The following is an 18,339-nucleotide window of genomic DNA, read 5'->3' on the forward strand; positions in this document are numbered from 1 at the left end:
CTTTTTGTGGATAAATCGACGCCAGCTATGTAATTTTAAAACATATATTATCACTTTCAAGAGTCCTTTCGAACTATATATATACATTATACATGTTTATAAACCAAAATTTTTCAGTTCTAACTCGATCCTAGCGGTAGGGTCAAGCTGAGCTAACCTACTCATACCTTCCTCAACTTCTGCTCTCAAACTTGGAATTTTCCTGGCCAATTTCATTGAAAACTTGATAAATTCTAGTTTGACATTTTCAGTAGCCTCTTTTCTGCAGTTAATATTATAGCAGGTAGTCCAATAGGCCTTAAGCTTACTTTCAGCATTAGCATCTGTCAAAGGTAGTTTGTCTAGTACATCAGTACCAATTCGACTGCATGCCGATTGACTCCTCCATGTATATATGATCATACTGCTATCGAATAAATTCAATACAGAGTCGAGGATGAAATAATATAATTCGATGTTTCCACAAGCAATTGCGGCATGTGCTTTCAATACTTCTATAATATACTCCTCGTTTTCAATGTTCTTTCTCGATGATTTTCTATTTATGTCTTCATTTGGCTTTATCTTCTTGGATATTTTTTCATTATTCTCATCGTTTCCACTTAATTCTCCATTTTGAATTTCGATATCTTTAAAAATTGACTTAGTTATGGGAATTAACGATTCGTTAATCAAACTTTCATTTGGAAAGATTGATAGGTATCTGGAATAAGAAAAGAGAACTTTTGTAGTATATTTGCTATTATTTCTCGAAGATTCGGTTACTAGAGCTTTGTCGATTCGAGATCTTAAGTCGTTCTCGTTTTCAAGGAACTCTTTGAAGGTGTTAACAGCCGAAACTAGTGCATCTACAATCATTTCCTTACCTTCCCATGATCTACCTTCCAATGCCTCAATGGTTATATCAAACAATTTACGTGTTCGATCTTTGGAAACCGATCTATCAATTTTGCCACATAAATTAGAAATCGCATTTGCACACGTTCTTCTGACTGTAAAATCAAGAGACCTAATGTTTGTCGAGAGAATATTTAAAATTTCCTCTAGGTATAACTTTACCGTCCCTGAACCTGACGATGAAGCCTCTGTCCATATTTTGCTATAAAGAGCACTATTCTCCTCAGTGATGTCATTTGATGCAACGAAAACTAATGGCATCAATATCGTAGAGATTGACTCAAATTGAGAATATGAGTTATTATGAATAGATTCAATTGCAAGTCCTACTATTTTTCTAGCAGCAGAATCACTGTCAGTACTGAAATATCTCTCTGTCAACTTCTTACAGTATTTCACACTCTTTTCTATTGTGGCCACCTTAAAAATATATCCGAATGCTAATGCATAGGATAAACAGATAGATTCATTCCGGTCATCTAACACATTCATGCATGTTTTCAGTAATTTTCCACTATAATCTTTCAACGAATCTCCAAATTTTTTTATCAGAAGGATAAGGACTTGGGATGCAGCTACTTTTGATGGCAGTCCAATTGATTTCTTAATAGCCTTGATCACATGATCGACGAGTTCTTTCAAATCACTTTCATCCGTAAGGGATAGTAAGCTTTCAATAGCATTAAATAACGGCGAGGAAGTAACGCCATTTCTTCTATGCATATCAATTACATTGGCATCTATCTTATAATTTTCAGCATTTAAGGCAAGGTAATTGATTACTTGTGGTTCGATCGAAGAAAATAAGGATGTGAATTCAAATATAAGTTGAGGTGCGAAAGGCTTCAATGCTTTGCCGGTATTTTTAATTAAATCAATCAAGGTCGTTAATGCAAACTTTCTAACATCGTCAGCATCACTGTTTAACCCTTTAGTACCTAAGAAAAATGGTAAAATCGTGCCCAAAATTTTTGTTGATTTTTCTGCACTTACTCTTTTACTGGAATCGATAGAACGCACTAGAATTTTTGCAAGAACAGTAGTGAATTTTGTACCCACTTCTCGAACACTTTCTTTTATATCGTCCATTGTTCTGAAACCCATAGTCCAGATGTCTAAAATATTGTCTGAAAATTTATCTTCAGGTTGTGTCTGAATCAACTGCAATAAGGCGGCAGTACTTGCTTCACGCACTCTCCATTCTTTGTTTGACATTCCTGACAACAGCTCTTGCAGAATATCTTCAAAAAAGACATTTATTGTAGAGGAAGAATCTGTAACTAAAGTATTCCAAATGTCGTTCATGGAGTTTGCCACAGATGAATATGGATCAAACCTGTATCTAAACAATTTTGGGATTAGTTTCTTTGCCGAATTTGTATCCTCCAGTAGAAGCTTTTCTAAGGAGGATTTTGACATGATGGCACCTAACCCAAATGCTATACCTTTTCTGGAAGACCACAAAGAGGAGTGTTTTGCTAGTGACATAAATTTATAAACAAGCGAAGGATCACCCACTTCAGATGCAAGATTCAATATATCTTTATAAGTACTTATTGAGTCATCACCGGTATTCAGCGTTCCAGGTTCGAATAGTTGCGTACTGCTTTCAACCGAACCTGAATTCATTGAGATAGCGTTTGTGGAATTGGTAAACGATTTTAGTAACCCTTTGATCATTTCCTCCTTCAAATCATGATTACCTAGTTCATATATTAAACTTAAACCACGAGCTGCAGATTCTTGAATAAACTGGTCATTATCTGGTAAGAATTTCATGAATTTAAAGTGAATCTCTTTACATCGCGCTAAAATAGGTTCTGTTTTCAAAAACTGAACCATGGAAAGAAGCCATATGCAGGATGCTCTACGTAGACTAGGCTTGGTAGAATCACAGGCGGTAAGGACCTTCTCAAGTACCATATTAGTCTTTGAACTACTTGAATAAAAAGCAATAAATGGGGTTTCTTTAGGTGAAAGCCCTAAAATGTCTATTTGCTTTTGCAAAAATGAGCTTTGCCAACCACCAGCTAAAACGGAAAGAGATTCACCCACAGTGAAGAGATACTCTACTTCCTTTGATGTGTGTGTTTCAAAAAGTTTATTCAAAAAGGTTTCAAAAAGATCCAGTTCGTCAGCATATAATGCTAAGTAGCTCCATGTTTCAGTTACAAGATCGTCATTCAGTAATCTGTTGTCAAATGAACTCGAAAATTGAGAGATGACCTCAGAGCGCCTAATTTTTGACAACTCAGACAGGAGCCCATACTTGAACAATTCTCCCAAAGCCTTCATCCCGAAATACCTATACTTGACCCCTTTGACATGTTTAAGAGCTGAATCAAGTAAATAATTCAGTTGGTCGATAGTCACAACCGATTTCAAAGATCCAGTAATATATAACCTGCTTGAAATAAACGCACCAGCATATAGATATGGTACAGAAAGATCGGGATCACTTTCAGGTTTCAAGTGAGAGATAATCATATTAATACTTTCAGTATATGGCACACTTGTGGCAATTATCCCAATTGCATTTCCCGCAAGTTCAATATCATAATTACTTGTAACCTCGATCTTTTGCAAAAGTGCGAAGAGATTCGGAATAGAATCTTCTAAGGTTTTTAAAACTGCCTTATTGCTAAACATCAGTAAATTTCGAAAAACTTCTCCAAACACGTTATCATGGTATTTCGAAATGGAAATTATATTTCCACTATAGTCCTTCGTAATGAATTCGCAGCAAAGGACTTGGAGAAATTCTGAGTAAGAATCATCGCCATAGTTTGACAACATTGAGCTGAGTAATCTTCTAACATTGTCATCAACCTGTACTGCTTTTTCTATTCTAGTAGACCAGTCCTCATCTTGTATAATAATAGTTGTTTCGCCATATATTGCTTGAGAGACCAAACATTGTCTGGCAAACCTTACAGCAAAATTTAATGTAGACCGTGTGACTGATGTTGAATTTGATTTTGCACTATTCACTTCATCTAACAAGAGCTTTATGAATTGACTAAATTTCGGGAATTGTGTTTCTCTCACTTCAGATGCTAGACGTTCTGCGGTAGTAACGAATTTCGAAGAGTTTGAAGCCTGATTTACTCTAAACCAATATGGATGTAGACCCTTTACAGCTTCTTCTACAATATCGAATCTATTGTCGCGCGATGTTCCCCATATATTAAGCATACGTGCCTCTGCATCATCAAAATTAAATGCAGCATTTGCATACTTTATAGATATGTACCTAACGGACATCAATGTATCTCTAGATTCTCCCTCAGAGGGATTATCTAAGTCATAGTCATCATTTAGTTGAGATCTAAGTAATTTTTTTAGCTTCTGCTTGGATTCGATTGGTAACTGTGCCAGGTGCGGTATTGCTGACAGTAGAGCTTCTTGAATACTAGGACGAAATTCAGACATGTCGCCTTTCAAAGAATCAAATAAGAAATCAATATACGATAAGTCTTCTATTAAACTAAATTCTTTTTTTATGATTGCACCTAAGGTTTCATATTGCATTCTTCTTTGTAAGAGTGCTGTGCTAAACGTGGGAGTAGATGACCCGAGCTGCAGTTTCGGCCAACCTTCAGAATATAGATTATTTCTGATCAAAGATGCAATACTTGTTTGGACACCTTCACTGCTATTATTAGCCTTCAATAAATTATGATGGTTATGTTTCGCAACGTGTTGAATAAAAGAAAGACAAAGGGACCTCAATTTGTAGTGAGTTGAGTGAAGACCGATTGAGCAAATTAGTGAAACTTTGTTTGCGTCAGTAGTTGCAAGGATGCTGCTGTTCAATACTGTCAAGATCTTTTCTTGCAGAGTATGCTGGACAGGAGGAGTTCCAGTAGCCTGATTACCTATGTATAATGATATTAAATATGAAATAAAGTCCTGATCCTCGTATGGTGTTCTTAATCTTTTTAAATGTTGCGTTGCCGAGTCAGAGAGTGAGCTAGGATCTGTAGACACAACCGACAGAAACTTTAGCAATAACTGATCATCTGGAACAAAGCCATTACAAACAAATCTATAAATAGCCTGTCTATATGTCATAATTTGTTCTTTTGTAAAAGAAACACCTGCATTGTAAGTGAAAAAGGCAACATCATCTGGAGATAAACCGGGACATGTATAACCTCTAGGAATTATACCACCGTTTGATTCGGCATCAATTGGTCTTGCAGGATTGAGTAAAAAGAATTTTGTGAACTTATCTAGCAGGAAGTTTAGATCGTCTTGATTTTTTATTTCCAAAAATTTAATCATTTGTTGTTCTTCTTGAGTGCCCTTTAATGGAGGTACCCACGTCAACATCAATTTGCAAAGAATGTTGAATAATCTGGAGGAAATTGATGTAGGTAAAGAAGAGATATTTTCCATAACAGTAGGCACCAGTTCTTTTCTTTCAACCCCCGATATCCTGTCGACACCTTTCGATGCTAAGAGCAAACTATAGAGTCTAACATTGTCAGAATTCTTCAATAATTCCGCGGGTAATGAGGGCAGTTTAGCTTGTTCCAATAGAGCTTTAATTGGCAACTTCATTTCTTTTAAGGATGAAACTCTGGAAAGAACGTGTTTTAGTGAGTTGAAGACGGCATTTCTCACTGAATCGAAGGGTGATGCTAATTTCAATAATAATGGTGCCAGGAATACATTAAGGCTCTTTTCAAATTTTTCTGGGGTATCTGACAAAGCTAAACGCAATTCAACTTTTTCTACCAATTCTAACTCCCTTTTCTCAGCAATCTGCGAATCTGTCATTGTTTATAAAAGAGCAGCACTTGCCTGGTTCGTTTAAATGGGTATGGGATCTTTTAATGGAAGTAGTTCTACTTGTTCTGTTCCTTCATTATATAAGATTTAGAATTAATTCTCGGTGGCAATTAAGTGGGCGGTTAAAAATCTAAAACCGGGTGATAGATATGTGGTTACTATAGACAGTTACAAAGTATTTAATTCGATCAAACCTGTTGACGATGCTACAGAGGATATAAAAATATGATGCAAAATGATATCAGAATCTGTTCCCATTAACCAATTTCCCAGCAATTGCCAAAACAAAAACTGGTTAGATCCATTACGGCCCTCCTGTCATAGACGCTTTGATGCTAACTGGAGAACCATTTGGGCTGCAAAGAGTCTCCACTGTATGAATCCATCATTATTGCTTCATAGTAGATTCGTAGTTGGGTCCTTTATGGACTATGTAATTTTTTGTTGATCTTCTTTTTTATTTACACTAATGCAAGGAGAAAGCGAAAATAACACATTGATAAAAAGTCAAAAATTGTTGTTTAAACGTATTGTCGAAAAATTCGAGTAGAAAGAAGAAGTTTGGTTAAAGTAATAGACCCCTCATCATATCACAATGTCATCTTCTTTTGTGACTGTCAGAGGTCAAGCTATCTCTTTGGAATCTCAAACTGAGACATTACTCTCTCGTTATTCTACTTTTGCACAAACCACAAGTTCAGAGGCTACAGGACAGGAGAAAAAATTGGACACACAAATAGAAAAAACTTTGCATAAGAGGCAAGATGTCATTGAATCTTTAAACAATTTGGTAAATAATGATTCTAAAAATAGTATCTCAGCATCAAAGTTATCCCAATTACAGCGTCATAAAGAAATATTACAAGATCATTGGAAGAATTTTCAAAATATAAGGTCATCGATTCAGCAAGAACGTAATAGATTGAATCTTCTATTTAGTGTCAAAAACGATATTGCACAACATTCAAGTAATAACTTGAACTTTGAAAATGAGGATGATTATATTCAAAATGAATCGAGAAGAATTGATCAATCAAATAATATTGTTGATAGGTTAATATCACAAGCTTGGGAAACCAGAGATCAATTCAATTTACAAAGTAATATCCTTAACAGTGCCAATAACAAAGCTTTTCAAACGTTGCAGAGAATTCCAGGTATCAATAACCTTATTGGTAGGATCAATACAAGAAGAAAGAAAAATGCAGTTATATTGGCATCTATTACCACCTTATGTATATTATTTCTCTTTTTCACTTGGTAAAAAAGAGTTCGTAAAAAGAAGCTTGGTGTAGGTAGGTGAATTTAGAAAGTGGTGAACCATTAACATTTGAATAAATATCTATTTATGTTCTTATACTATATACATGAATGTATACTGCAAGGCATATGAAAGATTGTATTCGGAATTGATAATTATATTTGAAAGTTTGTACGAAGTGTTCTATTCTGGTCTCTTTTCAATGTGTGATGTGAACTGTGGTAGAGATGAAGTTTCAGAATACATATCAGAATCATTTGAAGATTTTGCACCTAATGAAGCTGTTTCAATGGAATCATTTTCTTCTAGAATAGTAGGGACACCACCAAACATTCTTTTACCTCTTTGAACCGATTTGAATGAAACAGATTTATGTGCATTTTCTGCATCGTCAGTGACATTTGGATCAGTTGTTTTAGTTCTTGATTTCTTTGATTTGAGAATTCCTTGTATCGGTTCGTCCCCATCTTCAGTGTTTTTAATTATATCACTAGCATTGTCATCATCATTTTGGAATGAAAAGTCACTTAAGTCTGAAGTGGATCTACCTCTATTTCTTCTCTTCCAGCCAGGTCTTCTAAACCACCAATTGGTAATCATTTCTTTATATAACGATAATGGCCAATTGACAGGAGATTCATGACCTTGATAAACACAAATATCGTAAATAAGACCACCTGTGACGGCACCTATGTATGGAACACACATTGGGACCCAGAAATAGTGATGATTACTTTCCCATAAAACTGCTCTATCGAATCCAGCCGCATAAAGACCCAATCTAGGGCCGAAATCACGAGCCATATTGATTGCACAACCTGTTTGATATGACATGGCTGCGTTTAAGATGAAAATTAAGATGAATAACATAATGGGGAAAACCTCTGATGCTAAGGAGGTATATGGATCGGTCAAGGCAAATAAACCAGCTTGGAAGGTGGCGGTTGTAATAAATTCAGAGGTAACTTGACGAGAAGTTGATAAATAGGTTTTTGGCACAGTTACGAAAAACCCTGAGACTGTTATATTTGATTTCCAATCTGAATAATTTTCTTCGATGACTTTCTTGTATAAGATTAAACAAATTAAACCACCTGCAAACCCACCTAATAATTGACCAGAGATATACCACATAACTTTCTTAGCTGGAAATCCTCTGAATATGAAATTTGAGACGGTGACTGCTGGATTTAAATGAGCACCTGAAATAGCACTACCACCTGCACCGAAATAACCCATAAGAACAGCAGCACCCCAACCTAATGGAATATTATCGAAGGTACCTGCGCCAGTAGATGATACAAGGTTTTGTAATGTTTGTATAACGGCAATATTTTCAGCATCTGCAGTATTGTTCAACGCTTGTAAAGCTTCGTTAAAAGCATTTTCCTGAGCTCTACCGCCGATTTCTACCTGGCAACAAACTGCACAACCAAAAAGGATCATGATCATAGTCCCCATGAACTCAGCCAAAAATTCTTTGAAGATAGATTGTTTGATAGATGACCATTTATTGATTGGATGGTATGTAGATGGTAAAACTGTTGGAGTTTGAGGATTTTGGTATAATGTCTTTGGTTTAACCATCATAGGAACATTATTTTCTGTATTTTCATCATAGTTATTGTCCTGATTTGCATGATTACTGTTGTTGTCGTTATTTATATTATCATTTGGATCATTAGAATGGAACTGATTATTATTATCGCTATAAAAATCACTGACGTTAAGAACATTAGCAGAAACTGTGTTTGTTCTTCCTCTTAAACCTCTTGCATCATTATTCATGTCCATACCTGTAGCCATAGCCATTTGAGAGTTCGGTACGACTTCTTGTATAGGGAATGTGTTTATTGTGTACTGTGGTATGTAACTTGTAGTTGGTCTGGAACTGTAAGTGTTGGCACTATTGTTATTATTTTGTCTTAAATCTTGCATTTCATAATCGAAATCTTCATTATTGTGGTTATTACTACCACTACGGCTCGTATTGTTACCATTACTGCTATTGTTGGTATTAGTGTTTGTATCCGGATGACTCTGACTATTCGTATTTTCATCGATTAGAAAGTCATTTATAGCTTCATTTGGGTTAGACATTACCAGCAAAAGAAGTTAGATGTGTCAAGGGCATGGACGTTTGACAGATAATAAAATGATCAACAGGAAAGATCGATGTGCTTTTATGTGATACTTGTAAGAACTCAGTGATGAGAGAGAAAAGTAAAAAGAAAAAAATTGATGGGTAGTTAGGAGTCTCTCTCAGAAATGTGAGCACTTTGTCGCAGAGAGAGAGAATTTCGAAGCGAAGTGCGCGCAACGCAGAAAAAAGAAGAAGTGGCATTGCCATTTGATTGATCGAGAATTCGATGGATTTGGAAAATATTGGAACGTTGCCAAGGGACGGATAGCGGAGTGATGAGTTCTGATAAATATACTGGATTGGTAGATATGGGAGGTAGTAGTAGGGCTGTGTAAGGAACAAGAGTTTATTGCTCCACTTTACCGGACCAAGTTTGCCTACAATTGATGTACATTTCAAACAACGAAGTGTAAGGACGAATCAAATAGTGGAAAAGTTTAAACGCAAGATGAGTATCGGTTACGGTTGAAGGGTGACTTCTTGTATATCGATAAGTAAACTCCAGTAAAAATTATTTAGAGTGAGATTCTTCCGTTCATTGGGAGATAGGGATTGCGGATACAGCAAACGCATATTGGAAAGTCCATCATTTCCGTAGTTCATGTGGCAACATATGATTTACTGAATAAAATTGAGTCTGTCTCACTCAAAGGTCCACCACCAATAGCAACAAAAAAAAAAAGGATGTAAAGAGCGTCACCACCAGATGATACAGCCTTACTCATTCGATATGGTGCGATAACCGAGATTCTCGTCATTTGATTCGTCAACATGCCCAACCGTAAAGATAGTGCTGCTATTCTTGTTGTTTCTGCCTCTTTGCCATACCGGAGTTAACCAATTTTTTTTGCCTCTACGCGATTTGTCCCTTTACGGAAATAAAGTTTTCCGTTTCCCCGGATAAATCAAACTTTAACTTTCCACAAAGATTCAGAAAGGCCCACTTGCAATTTACTATTGGCTGCATGAATCGATCAATTGTTTCTTTCGGGAAAATTGAGGTAGTACCACCACCATCATCGTTTTAATTCGATGATAAATGAAAGTGAAGGATTCCCACAGCGGACAGAGAAAAGTTAATTGATTTGCTCACTCTACAAAAATACAGTTTAATACTTCAAGATAGATCAGCCTCAGCACGTGTCACTCTACTTCTTCTTTCGGATGGCCACTTCTGATTGGTGGTGGTGATTTTGTTTCTCCTTTTCCTGATTAAAGGAAAGTATCTCTTGGTAAGTTATTTCTTCCAGTGTTCCCTTTTATCACTATCTTTTGTACACTATCGTTCTATTACATAATTCTTGTGACGATCCATCGCGTATAAATACTTTGCCCAAATTCACCTATCTTTTGCTTCCCATTCCTTTTCAACTATACTTCAGATATTCTACCAATAGTTTCCATTCAATTTGCAGCTAGCCAAACATATATAACATTTTCTAAAAAAAGACTGCAACAGTTTATTATTTACCTAAAGCATCGCTAAACATATCGTACTTTTTTCCCAAAAATTTGATAGGAAAAAGCACCATAATATTTTACAATGCCTGTCCCAATTGCTACTAACAAGGACGGCCATGTTCCATTAATCGCATCCATTGATGTGGGAACCACTTCTTCAAGAGTAATTCTTTTCAATAGGCAAGGTCAAGAAGTTTGCAAACATCAAATCGAATATTCTACATCCGCCTCAAAAGAAAAATATACCTATACTGGTAAGAGAAGATTTTCTGAACAAAAAGAATTACAAAACAGTAGTAGTGAATCTTCTCTACAGAATGGACACTCATTAGCAGACGATATAATCACTGAAGAGCCTGAAAATGATACTCCTAAGAGAGAGAGATCAAGAAATCAATTAAAACCAATTTTTTCTTCTGTTGGTATGAAAATTGAAGAAACTGAATATTTGAAAATTGAAGATTTAAACATCCATGCTCACGGTCCAACTCTAAGGTATCCACAACCTGGCTGGGTGGAATGTAATCCTATGTCAATCTTAACTCACGTCGTACAATGTTTCGGTTCAGCTTTAAACTCATTGGATTCGTTAAATATAACAAGACAAATTCATGGATTACCCCTCTATAAAGTTTATTGTATTGGTATTGCAAATATGAGAGAAACTACAATCGTGTGGTCCAAAAAATCGGGTTTACCCGTATGTGAATACGGTATTGTCTGGAATGATAGTAGAAATGCATCTATTATCAATGAGGAAAAGAGAACGACTTCAAAAGAAATGCAAGACATGTTAATGGAAAAAACTGGGTTACCATTATCTACATATTTTTCTTGCTCAAAATTGCGTTGGTTCCTAGATAATGTCCCTACTGTTAAAAAAGCCTACGATGAAGGTGATCTGATGTTCGGTACAGTTGATACATGGTTAATCTATCATTTGACTAAAGGTAATACTTTTGTGTCCGATGCAACAAATGCTTCAAGAACTGGGTTCATGAATTTGGACACTTTAGATTATGATAGGGAACTATTCGAATTTTGGGATATTGATATGGAGAAAATCAATTTACCAAAGATTGTATCCTCTGCTGAATATTTTGGTGATTTTGTCATTCCACAATTTGTAGAAAAGATGGTGCCAAAACCTATATTACATCAATTACAAGAGTTTTCCTCTCAAAATATTCCAATTCAAGGTTGTTTAGGTGATCAAAGTGCTTCTTTAGTTGGGCAAATGGCTTACAAGAAAGGTGCCGCTAAATGTACCTATGGGACGGGTTGTTTCTTGCTATATAATACTGGTACAAGTAGGCTGGCGTCAAAGCATGGTGCATTGACAACAATTGGTTTCTGGTTCCCATATTTAAAGGATAATGACCATGGTGTTAATAAACCAAATTTTGCATTGGAAGGTTCCGTTGCAGTCGCAGGTGCTGTTGTTCAATGGTTAAGGGATAATTTGAGATTATTCTCCAGGGCCGAAGAAGTTGGTCCATTGGCAAGTAGGGTTCCTGATTCTGGTGGTGTCGTCTTTGTTCCAGCTTTCAGCGGTTTGTTTGCTCCTTACTGGGATGCAGACGCAAGAGCCACAATTATGGGCATGTCACAATATACTACTGCTTCGCATATTGCCAGAGCTGCCGTTGAAGGTGTTTGTTTCCAAGCACGTGCAATCTTAAAAGCAATGAGTTCAGATGCCTATGAAGGTGAAATTAATGATGATATTGATTTGTTAGAAGAAAGTAACAGTGGTAACTACGAGAGAGCAGCATTTTCAGTGTTAGCTGTCGATGGTGGTATGTCACGTTCGAATGAGGTCATGCAAATACAAGCAGATATCTTAGGACCATGCATTAAAGTTAGAAGATCGCCAGTAGCGGAATCCACAGCTCTTGGTGCTGCTATTGCGGCTAATATGGCTTACAAGAACGAAGAAGATCGTATTTTATGGAAAGATTTACATGATGTTAAGAAATGGGTCTTTTTCAATGGTTACGATAAAGGTGAAGAAATTCCTGAAGATCAACATCAAAACTTGAGAGTTTTTGAGGCTGAAATTCCAGATGAAGAAAGAAGGAGACATTGGAAGTTATGGGAAACAGCCATTCAAAGATCAAAGGGTTGGTTAAGGGATGTCCAGGGCGAGCACACCCCGGTCTTTGAGGAAAGTAGAGAAGGTATAGATGACGAGAGTTAAATGCTATTAAAAATAAAAAAAAAAAGTAATAAACGCATGATTTGAATTAAGAAGTGGAACATCTCTTATCAGTGAGCGCATCTCAATTATAGTTAAAGTTGAGAGACGATTTACTCAGGCGATTTTTTCATTTTGTTTTTCTATCATTTATATGTATACACAGTGTATTTCTATTGACAATAATGATTATGAACTATTTCCTATTATCGAGATCTTCTACGAAGTTTTCATCTGACTGTTCTTTTGCAGTAGGTCTGGGTCCATCCATACATCTTTGAAATACTTTATTTTTTTTTTTGATTTCGTTAAAATAATTATTTTTTTTGTAAATATGATAGAGACGCACAGAAGCAATCGAAAATGTTTCAAACGTCCTCGAAGTGAAATAATATAAAACGACCTGAAGGTTCGATAATCAAATTTTTGAAAATTATACGACACTTTTAAAAATTGTGAAAAAGTACAGTAGTTTATACATCAACCAACAATGGCTCCAGGTAAGAAAGTTGCTCCAGCACCATTCGGTGCTAAATCCGCTAAGGCTGCTAAGCCAAAGAACCCATTAACCAACTCTACTCCAAAGAACTTTGGTATCGGTCAAGCTATTCAACCAAAGAGAAACTTATCTAGATATGTTAAATGGCCAGAATACGTCAGATTACAAAGACAAAAGAAGATCTTATCTATCAGATTAAAGGTCCCACCTGCTGTTGCTCAATTCCAATACACCTTAGACAGAAACACTGCTGCTGAAACTTTCAAGTTATTCAACAAGTACAGACCAGAATCTTCTGCCGAAAAGAAGGAAAGATTAACAAAAGAAGCCGCTGCTGTTGCCGAAGGTAAGAGCAAGCAAGAAGCTTCTCCAAAGCCATACGCTGTCAAGTACGGTTTAAACCACGTTGTTGCATTAATCGAAAACAAGAAGGCTAAATTGGTTTTAATTGCTAACGATGTTGACCCAATCGAATTAGTTATCTTCTTACCAGCTTTATGTAAGAAGATGGGTGTTCCATACGCCATTGTCAAGGGTAAGGCTAGATTAGGTACTTTAGTTAACCAAAAGACCTCTGCTGTCGCTGCTTTAACTGAAGTCAGAGCTGAAGACGAAGCTGGATTAGGTAAGTTGGTCTCTACCATCAACGCCAACTTCAATGACAAATACGATGAAGTCAAGAAGCACTGGGGTGGTGGTATCATGGGTCACAAGGCTCAAACCAAGATTGCTAAGAAGGCTAAGGCTTCTGAATCGGCATAAGTTGGTTCTACTCCATTATTTAAGGCATTTTAAACAACAAACAACAAATTATATTTTTTTATTTAATGACATTTTGGTGGAAATTTTGTTGAAGCTTTATCCAATTTGTTAGTCATGTCATTATAGGAAAGATTACTAAACTAGAAACGAAAGAGTGTTCCTTTTAATCGTGTCATTTTAAAAGGACTATGGTGACGTCGTTTTCTATTAGTTGTCTTTCTTTTGAAGTGAATATTGATTAACGAAATATGGATTTAGTTACAGAAATTTTCACCTGCTTAAAATATATTCGTTTCTTTACGGTATACGGGGTGTTCAATAAACACTGAAGAAACTTTCTTGCAAAAAAAGGTTAATGTTGGACAGTTGGAAAGCGTTTGGCTTCCTCCTATTCTCTACCTAATAATGTATACTATTGATTTATCATTGCGAAATGTTGTTACTATGGGAACGGGGCTACACAAACAAAAAGAAATGCACCATCAGTTTGACTACAGCTATTAACCAAGGCTGGTTTACTGTTGCCAAATGAATGATGGTGGAGACTTTTGTGATAGCAAGTGTTTTCCCTGAGGAGGAGCGTGGCAAAATGTTTATTATCACGTGATGCATTTACCCGGTTTCCTCTGTGTTTTTTTTCTTTTTCGCACAACGCGAAAGCGAGATATTTCAGACAAACCGGCGAAGTTTTGTAAAACGGCACTCGTGTGTTTCCTGAATCTCGCCACCAAAAATTTCTTCCTTCCGTCCTCCGCAAGCAAAAAACGAGGGGCGAAATATCTTACCAATTGGTTTACTGTGGAACAACCAGAGCCACCACTGGTGGTGCCGTTGTGAAATCTAAGTCCATCAATATTTTATCAAACCAGTCTGTCTTATTATGCTTCTTTTGTTGTTGGTTGGTAGGGTTTAAAAACACGGAAAAGGCAAGGGAGAACTTTATAAGAAGAAAAATTTCTTGGTAGATATTTATTTTAGTGTATATTATTGTTTTCGTTATAGCAACTTAGCATTGATTATTCCTTATAACCAAGTTTATTTGTATATTATTTGAACTTAGCAGTCTAGTTTTATATATAGGAGAAAAAAAAACAAGGCAAAGGAAAAGGAAAAAAAAAAAATAAATATAAGAGAAACGAAAAGGGAAGTCCAACAAAGACAAAGAAAACTAACGAAAAACCAGATAACTTTCAATCCATTTGAGAAATATATACAAAGATGTCTACTACCGAAGTTGAAAATATCACTAGCCAAGTTGAAAATATGGATATTCAAGAAAAGACCCCAATTGATCCAGAAACCACTATTTTCATTGGAAACGTGGCTCATGAATGTACTGAAGATGATTTGAAAAAAATCTTCCAAGGGGAATTCGGTGACGTGGAAGTTGATATGCCAAAGAAAGAAAACAGAGAAGGTCATATTCCTGCCAGTAAGCATGCCTTTGTCATATTCCCACAAAAGATTGATTTCGTAGCCATCAAGGAAAAATACGATTTAACTAGTATTAACGATAGAGAAATTCATATCAAGAGAGCAAAGACTCCATCTACATTACGTGCTCTGGCAGAAAGAAGATACGGCGGTAGAGGTAATTTCCGTGGTAGACAAGTCGGTAGCAGGGGTAACTTCCGTGGTTCGAGAGGCGGTTTCCGCGGTGGTAGAGGTGGTTTCAGAGGTGGTTTCCAAAGCAGCCAAAGAAGAGAAAAAGTTCCATTGGATCAAATGGAAAAATCTAAGGACACCATCTACGTCAATAATGTCCCATTTGATTCTACCAAAGAACAATTGGCCGAATTCTTCGGTGTTTCTGTGGAGTCCGTCGTCTTACCAATGAGAAGATTAAGAAATTTCAGAACTGGTAGAAGTTTCCCATCTGATAGACACAACAGAGGTATCGCTTTTATCACATTTGAGGAATTCACTGGTGATATCGTGGCCAAGGCTGAAGAATTGAATGGTAAGAAATTAGGTGAAAGAGCTTTGGTCGTTGATGTTGCAGCTGTCAAGCCTGAACATGAAGAAGCTGAAGAATCCGAAGATGAAACTCATGCAGAATAAACACTCATTTTTATTGGTACTCACTAATTGAGATCTTTATTTCTAGTCTATATATTTTGTCCTCTTCTTATGTTTATTTAAAAGAAATTATCACTAAAACGTACCTGCACAGCATAGACCACATAGTGTGAGATGAGGTTGTTAGATTATGGTGAATTCAATTACTTTTTAGATATATACCTTAAGACACTGCCAGGTCAATCCATTGTGTTTTTCTCACTCTGTCGATGGCTATGAGGGGACCTCATCATCTCATTGGAAATTAAGATTCATTGGCTAATACAGACGAGATTTCGCCGACGGTCGAAGCGACTCAAAGAATTTTCCACATACTCCGGATATAAAATTGTAGTTGAACAAAACTCGTTCAACATAATAACCAGACTCATGAAACCTCCATGAATCCGACTTATTTCAATGAATGGTCGGCCCTATTCTTCTCATCTTTGAGGAGGGAAGCTTCGGCTAGGAAGTACATCTATAAATTTAATTTGCCTCGAATTAAGAAGTTAGTAGCCAATAGGGCTGAAAGACAGTTATTCAAGGCCACAGAGGCCAATGAAGTCCCAGTACTCTTGGATAGAAGTGTCTTTGGTTTAAAGATCTCTCAGATACAGCAATTACTTCTAAAGGACATTAGTGCACCAGCCAAGACAGTTTTCAAGCTGGTGAGGACAGATCATGTGGCGTCGCCTGTAGAAAGCTGGGATGTCTTAAACTCTTTATTACAACATCCAGTCGTTAAAACTTACACAAATGATACACGCAATACCCCCATCAAGTCCCTCGGAGATATTTTTGCCTTCACAAATATAATTGCTGTGCCGATGGCTGAAGAAACCTTGGAAGTTGTATGGCCCGATCCTATGTTTTCATACTTTTGTAGAGGTATAGGTGTCACTTCAGAGGTGCACGATAAGCTAGTTAGGGACGATATTACTCTTATTAATCCAGCAACTAAGACGAAACTGCCCGTGTTCACAGTGAAGTTTGTTCCTACTGGTTACAAGGCAATTGGTCTATTTCCAAAGTTTGTACCCGAACACAGGTCTATCTTCAAAGGACTAGATCTGTATGGAGCAATGGTAACTTCGAAGATTTGTAAAGGTAAGGAAAAGCAAGCAGTTGAAAATGTAATACGACGGAAATTGAATGCTATGGATGGTTCAAATGATAACATCGTCAATCTTCTCCCAATTTTTGAAGTTGGAAACAGTACCAGGGGAGAAAATCTAACATTGAGAGAATTTATTAATGATAGCAAAAAATTCAATCATTTGTGGCGTTCGAGCGATTCACGAAATGCAATTTGTCCTGGAGATATTTTGAGGGCTACCATTTTAAATGACGAAATCACTTCTACTCAGGTTGGAAAGGAATTCATGGTGCATAGTGTACTTTTCAATATATTTTCACAAGTGTGGCGGTCTAAATTGAAAATGAAAGAGTATTCTAGTTTGAATGATGACTTACTGGGTTCTTATCAGTGGAAACCCTGGGATTCCTTCATCTGGAATGAATTTCAAAAAATTGAAAATGAGCCAGCTGCCTTCACTTTAGAAGACGTGATACTTTTGAAGAATAAATTTGATAGATTTCTAATAGATTTACATAACTACCATTGTATTGTTACGTCCGAGATGAAACTTTATAGGCGCAACTTTTTCCAGGATGGGGAGCAACCAGTAGCAAGAGTCATTCCAACTTCGCTTATTTTACAAAACATTTTACAGCATTGTAAGTGGATAAAAGTCTTTTACCCTGGCTTGAAAATGGCCATTGATGAGCAGTTCCATACATTGAAAGATTTCCCATCAACCGTGGTTCCGCAAGATGATGCCGTACTAAAAATGGGATCTAGGATAAGTGCCATTGTTCAAGAGATGGCAATGTATGAACAAATTATTTACAAGGACGATCTTGGTGATAATATTTACAAGAAGGAAAAGACGGACGTCATTTTTGATGATTGGAAAGTGGTCATTCTGTTAAAATACTCATTACCAAATGACATAATTACAACTATTAAATTTGGAACAAGGGTATATGTGCAATTTGTCAATAGTCTCGAAAACGTTACTAGAATTGCTTACTCAAAATGTCTCTCTAAGCGCATGATTGATGAAGATACTTTTATATTCCTGTATAAATTGAATAAAGAAGACAAGATTCCGATGGGCAAAATGGTTGAAACTGTTATGCATAACCTCAAAGAGGGTAACAACCTGTTGATAAACAATTAAGCTTATATATGGTTATTA

General features: G+C 36.4%; 7 protein-coding genes across 7 annotated transcripts; 5 read left to right on the forward strand and 2 right to left on the reverse strand.

The window, feature by feature from the left end:
- Positions 1–96: 96 nt before the first annotated feature.
- ECM29 (Ecm29p) lies at positions 97–5,682 on the reverse strand (the record flags this gene model as incomplete). The annotated part of the gene is made up of 1 exon (XM_003959015.1): positions 97–5,682. The coding sequence occupies one exon, from the start codon at positions 5,680–5,682 to the stop codon at positions 97–99; it is 5,586 nt and encodes a 1,861-aa protein (XP_003959064.1).
- A 607-nt stretch (positions 5,683–6,289) lies between these two features.
- Positions 6,290–6,958, forward strand: GOS1 (Gos1p; the record flags this gene model as incomplete). Its single annotated transcript, XM_003959016.1, has 1 exon — positions 6,290–6,958. The coding sequence occupies one exon, from the start codon at positions 6,290–6,292 to the stop codon at positions 6,956–6,958; it is 669 nt and encodes a 222-aa protein (XP_003959065.1).
- A 180-nt stretch (positions 6,959–7,138) lies between these two features.
- Positions 7,139–9,055, reverse strand: KAFR0I01500 (MIP/aquaporin family protein; the record flags this gene model as incomplete). The annotated part of the gene is made up of 1 exon (XM_003959017.1): positions 7,139–9,055. One exon carries the CDS (start codon positions 9,053–9,055, stop codon positions 7,139–7,141), a length of 1,917 nt encoding a protein of 638 aa, XP_003959066.1.
- A 1,586-nt stretch (positions 9,056–10,641) lies between these two features.
- Positions 10,642–12,759, forward strand: GUT1 (glycerol kinase; the record flags this gene model as incomplete). The annotated part of the gene is made up of 1 exon (XM_003959018.1): positions 10,642–12,759. The coding sequence occupies one exon, from the start codon at positions 10,642–10,644 to the stop codon at positions 12,757–12,759; it is 2,118 nt and encodes a 705-aa protein (XP_003959067.1).
- A 487-nt stretch (positions 12,760–13,246) lies between these two features.
- Positions 13,247–14,017, forward strand: RPL8A (60S ribosomal protein eL8; the record flags this gene model as incomplete). The annotated part of the gene is made up of 1 exon (XM_003959019.1): positions 13,247–14,017. One exon carries the CDS (start codon positions 13,247–13,249, stop codon positions 14,015–14,017), a length of 771 nt encoding a protein of 256 aa, XP_003959068.1.
- A 1,218-nt stretch (positions 14,018–15,235) lies between these two features.
- SBP1 (Sbp1p) lies at positions 15,236–16,078 on the forward strand (the record flags this gene model as incomplete). Its single annotated transcript, XM_003959020.1, has 1 exon — positions 15,236–16,078. One exon carries the CDS (start codon positions 15,236–15,238, stop codon positions 16,076–16,078), a length of 843 nt encoding a protein of 280 aa, XP_003959069.1.
- Positions 16,079–16,476: 398 nt separating this feature from the next.
- Positions 16,477–18,321, forward strand: CBP2 (Cbp2p; the record flags this gene model as incomplete). The annotated part of the gene is made up of 1 exon (XM_003959021.1): positions 16,477–18,321. One exon carries the CDS (start codon positions 16,477–16,479, stop codon positions 18,319–18,321), a length of 1,845 nt encoding a protein of 614 aa, XP_003959070.1.
- Positions 18,322–18,339: the final 18 nt, after the last annotated feature.

This window comes from Kazachstania africana, chromosome 9 (assembly GCF_000304475.1).
Source record: "Kazachstania africana CBS 2517 chromosome 9, complete genome".
Taxonomy (NCBI): domain Eukaryota; kingdom Fungi; phylum Ascomycota; class Saccharomycetes; order Saccharomycetales; family Saccharomycetaceae; genus Kazachstania; species Kazachstania africana.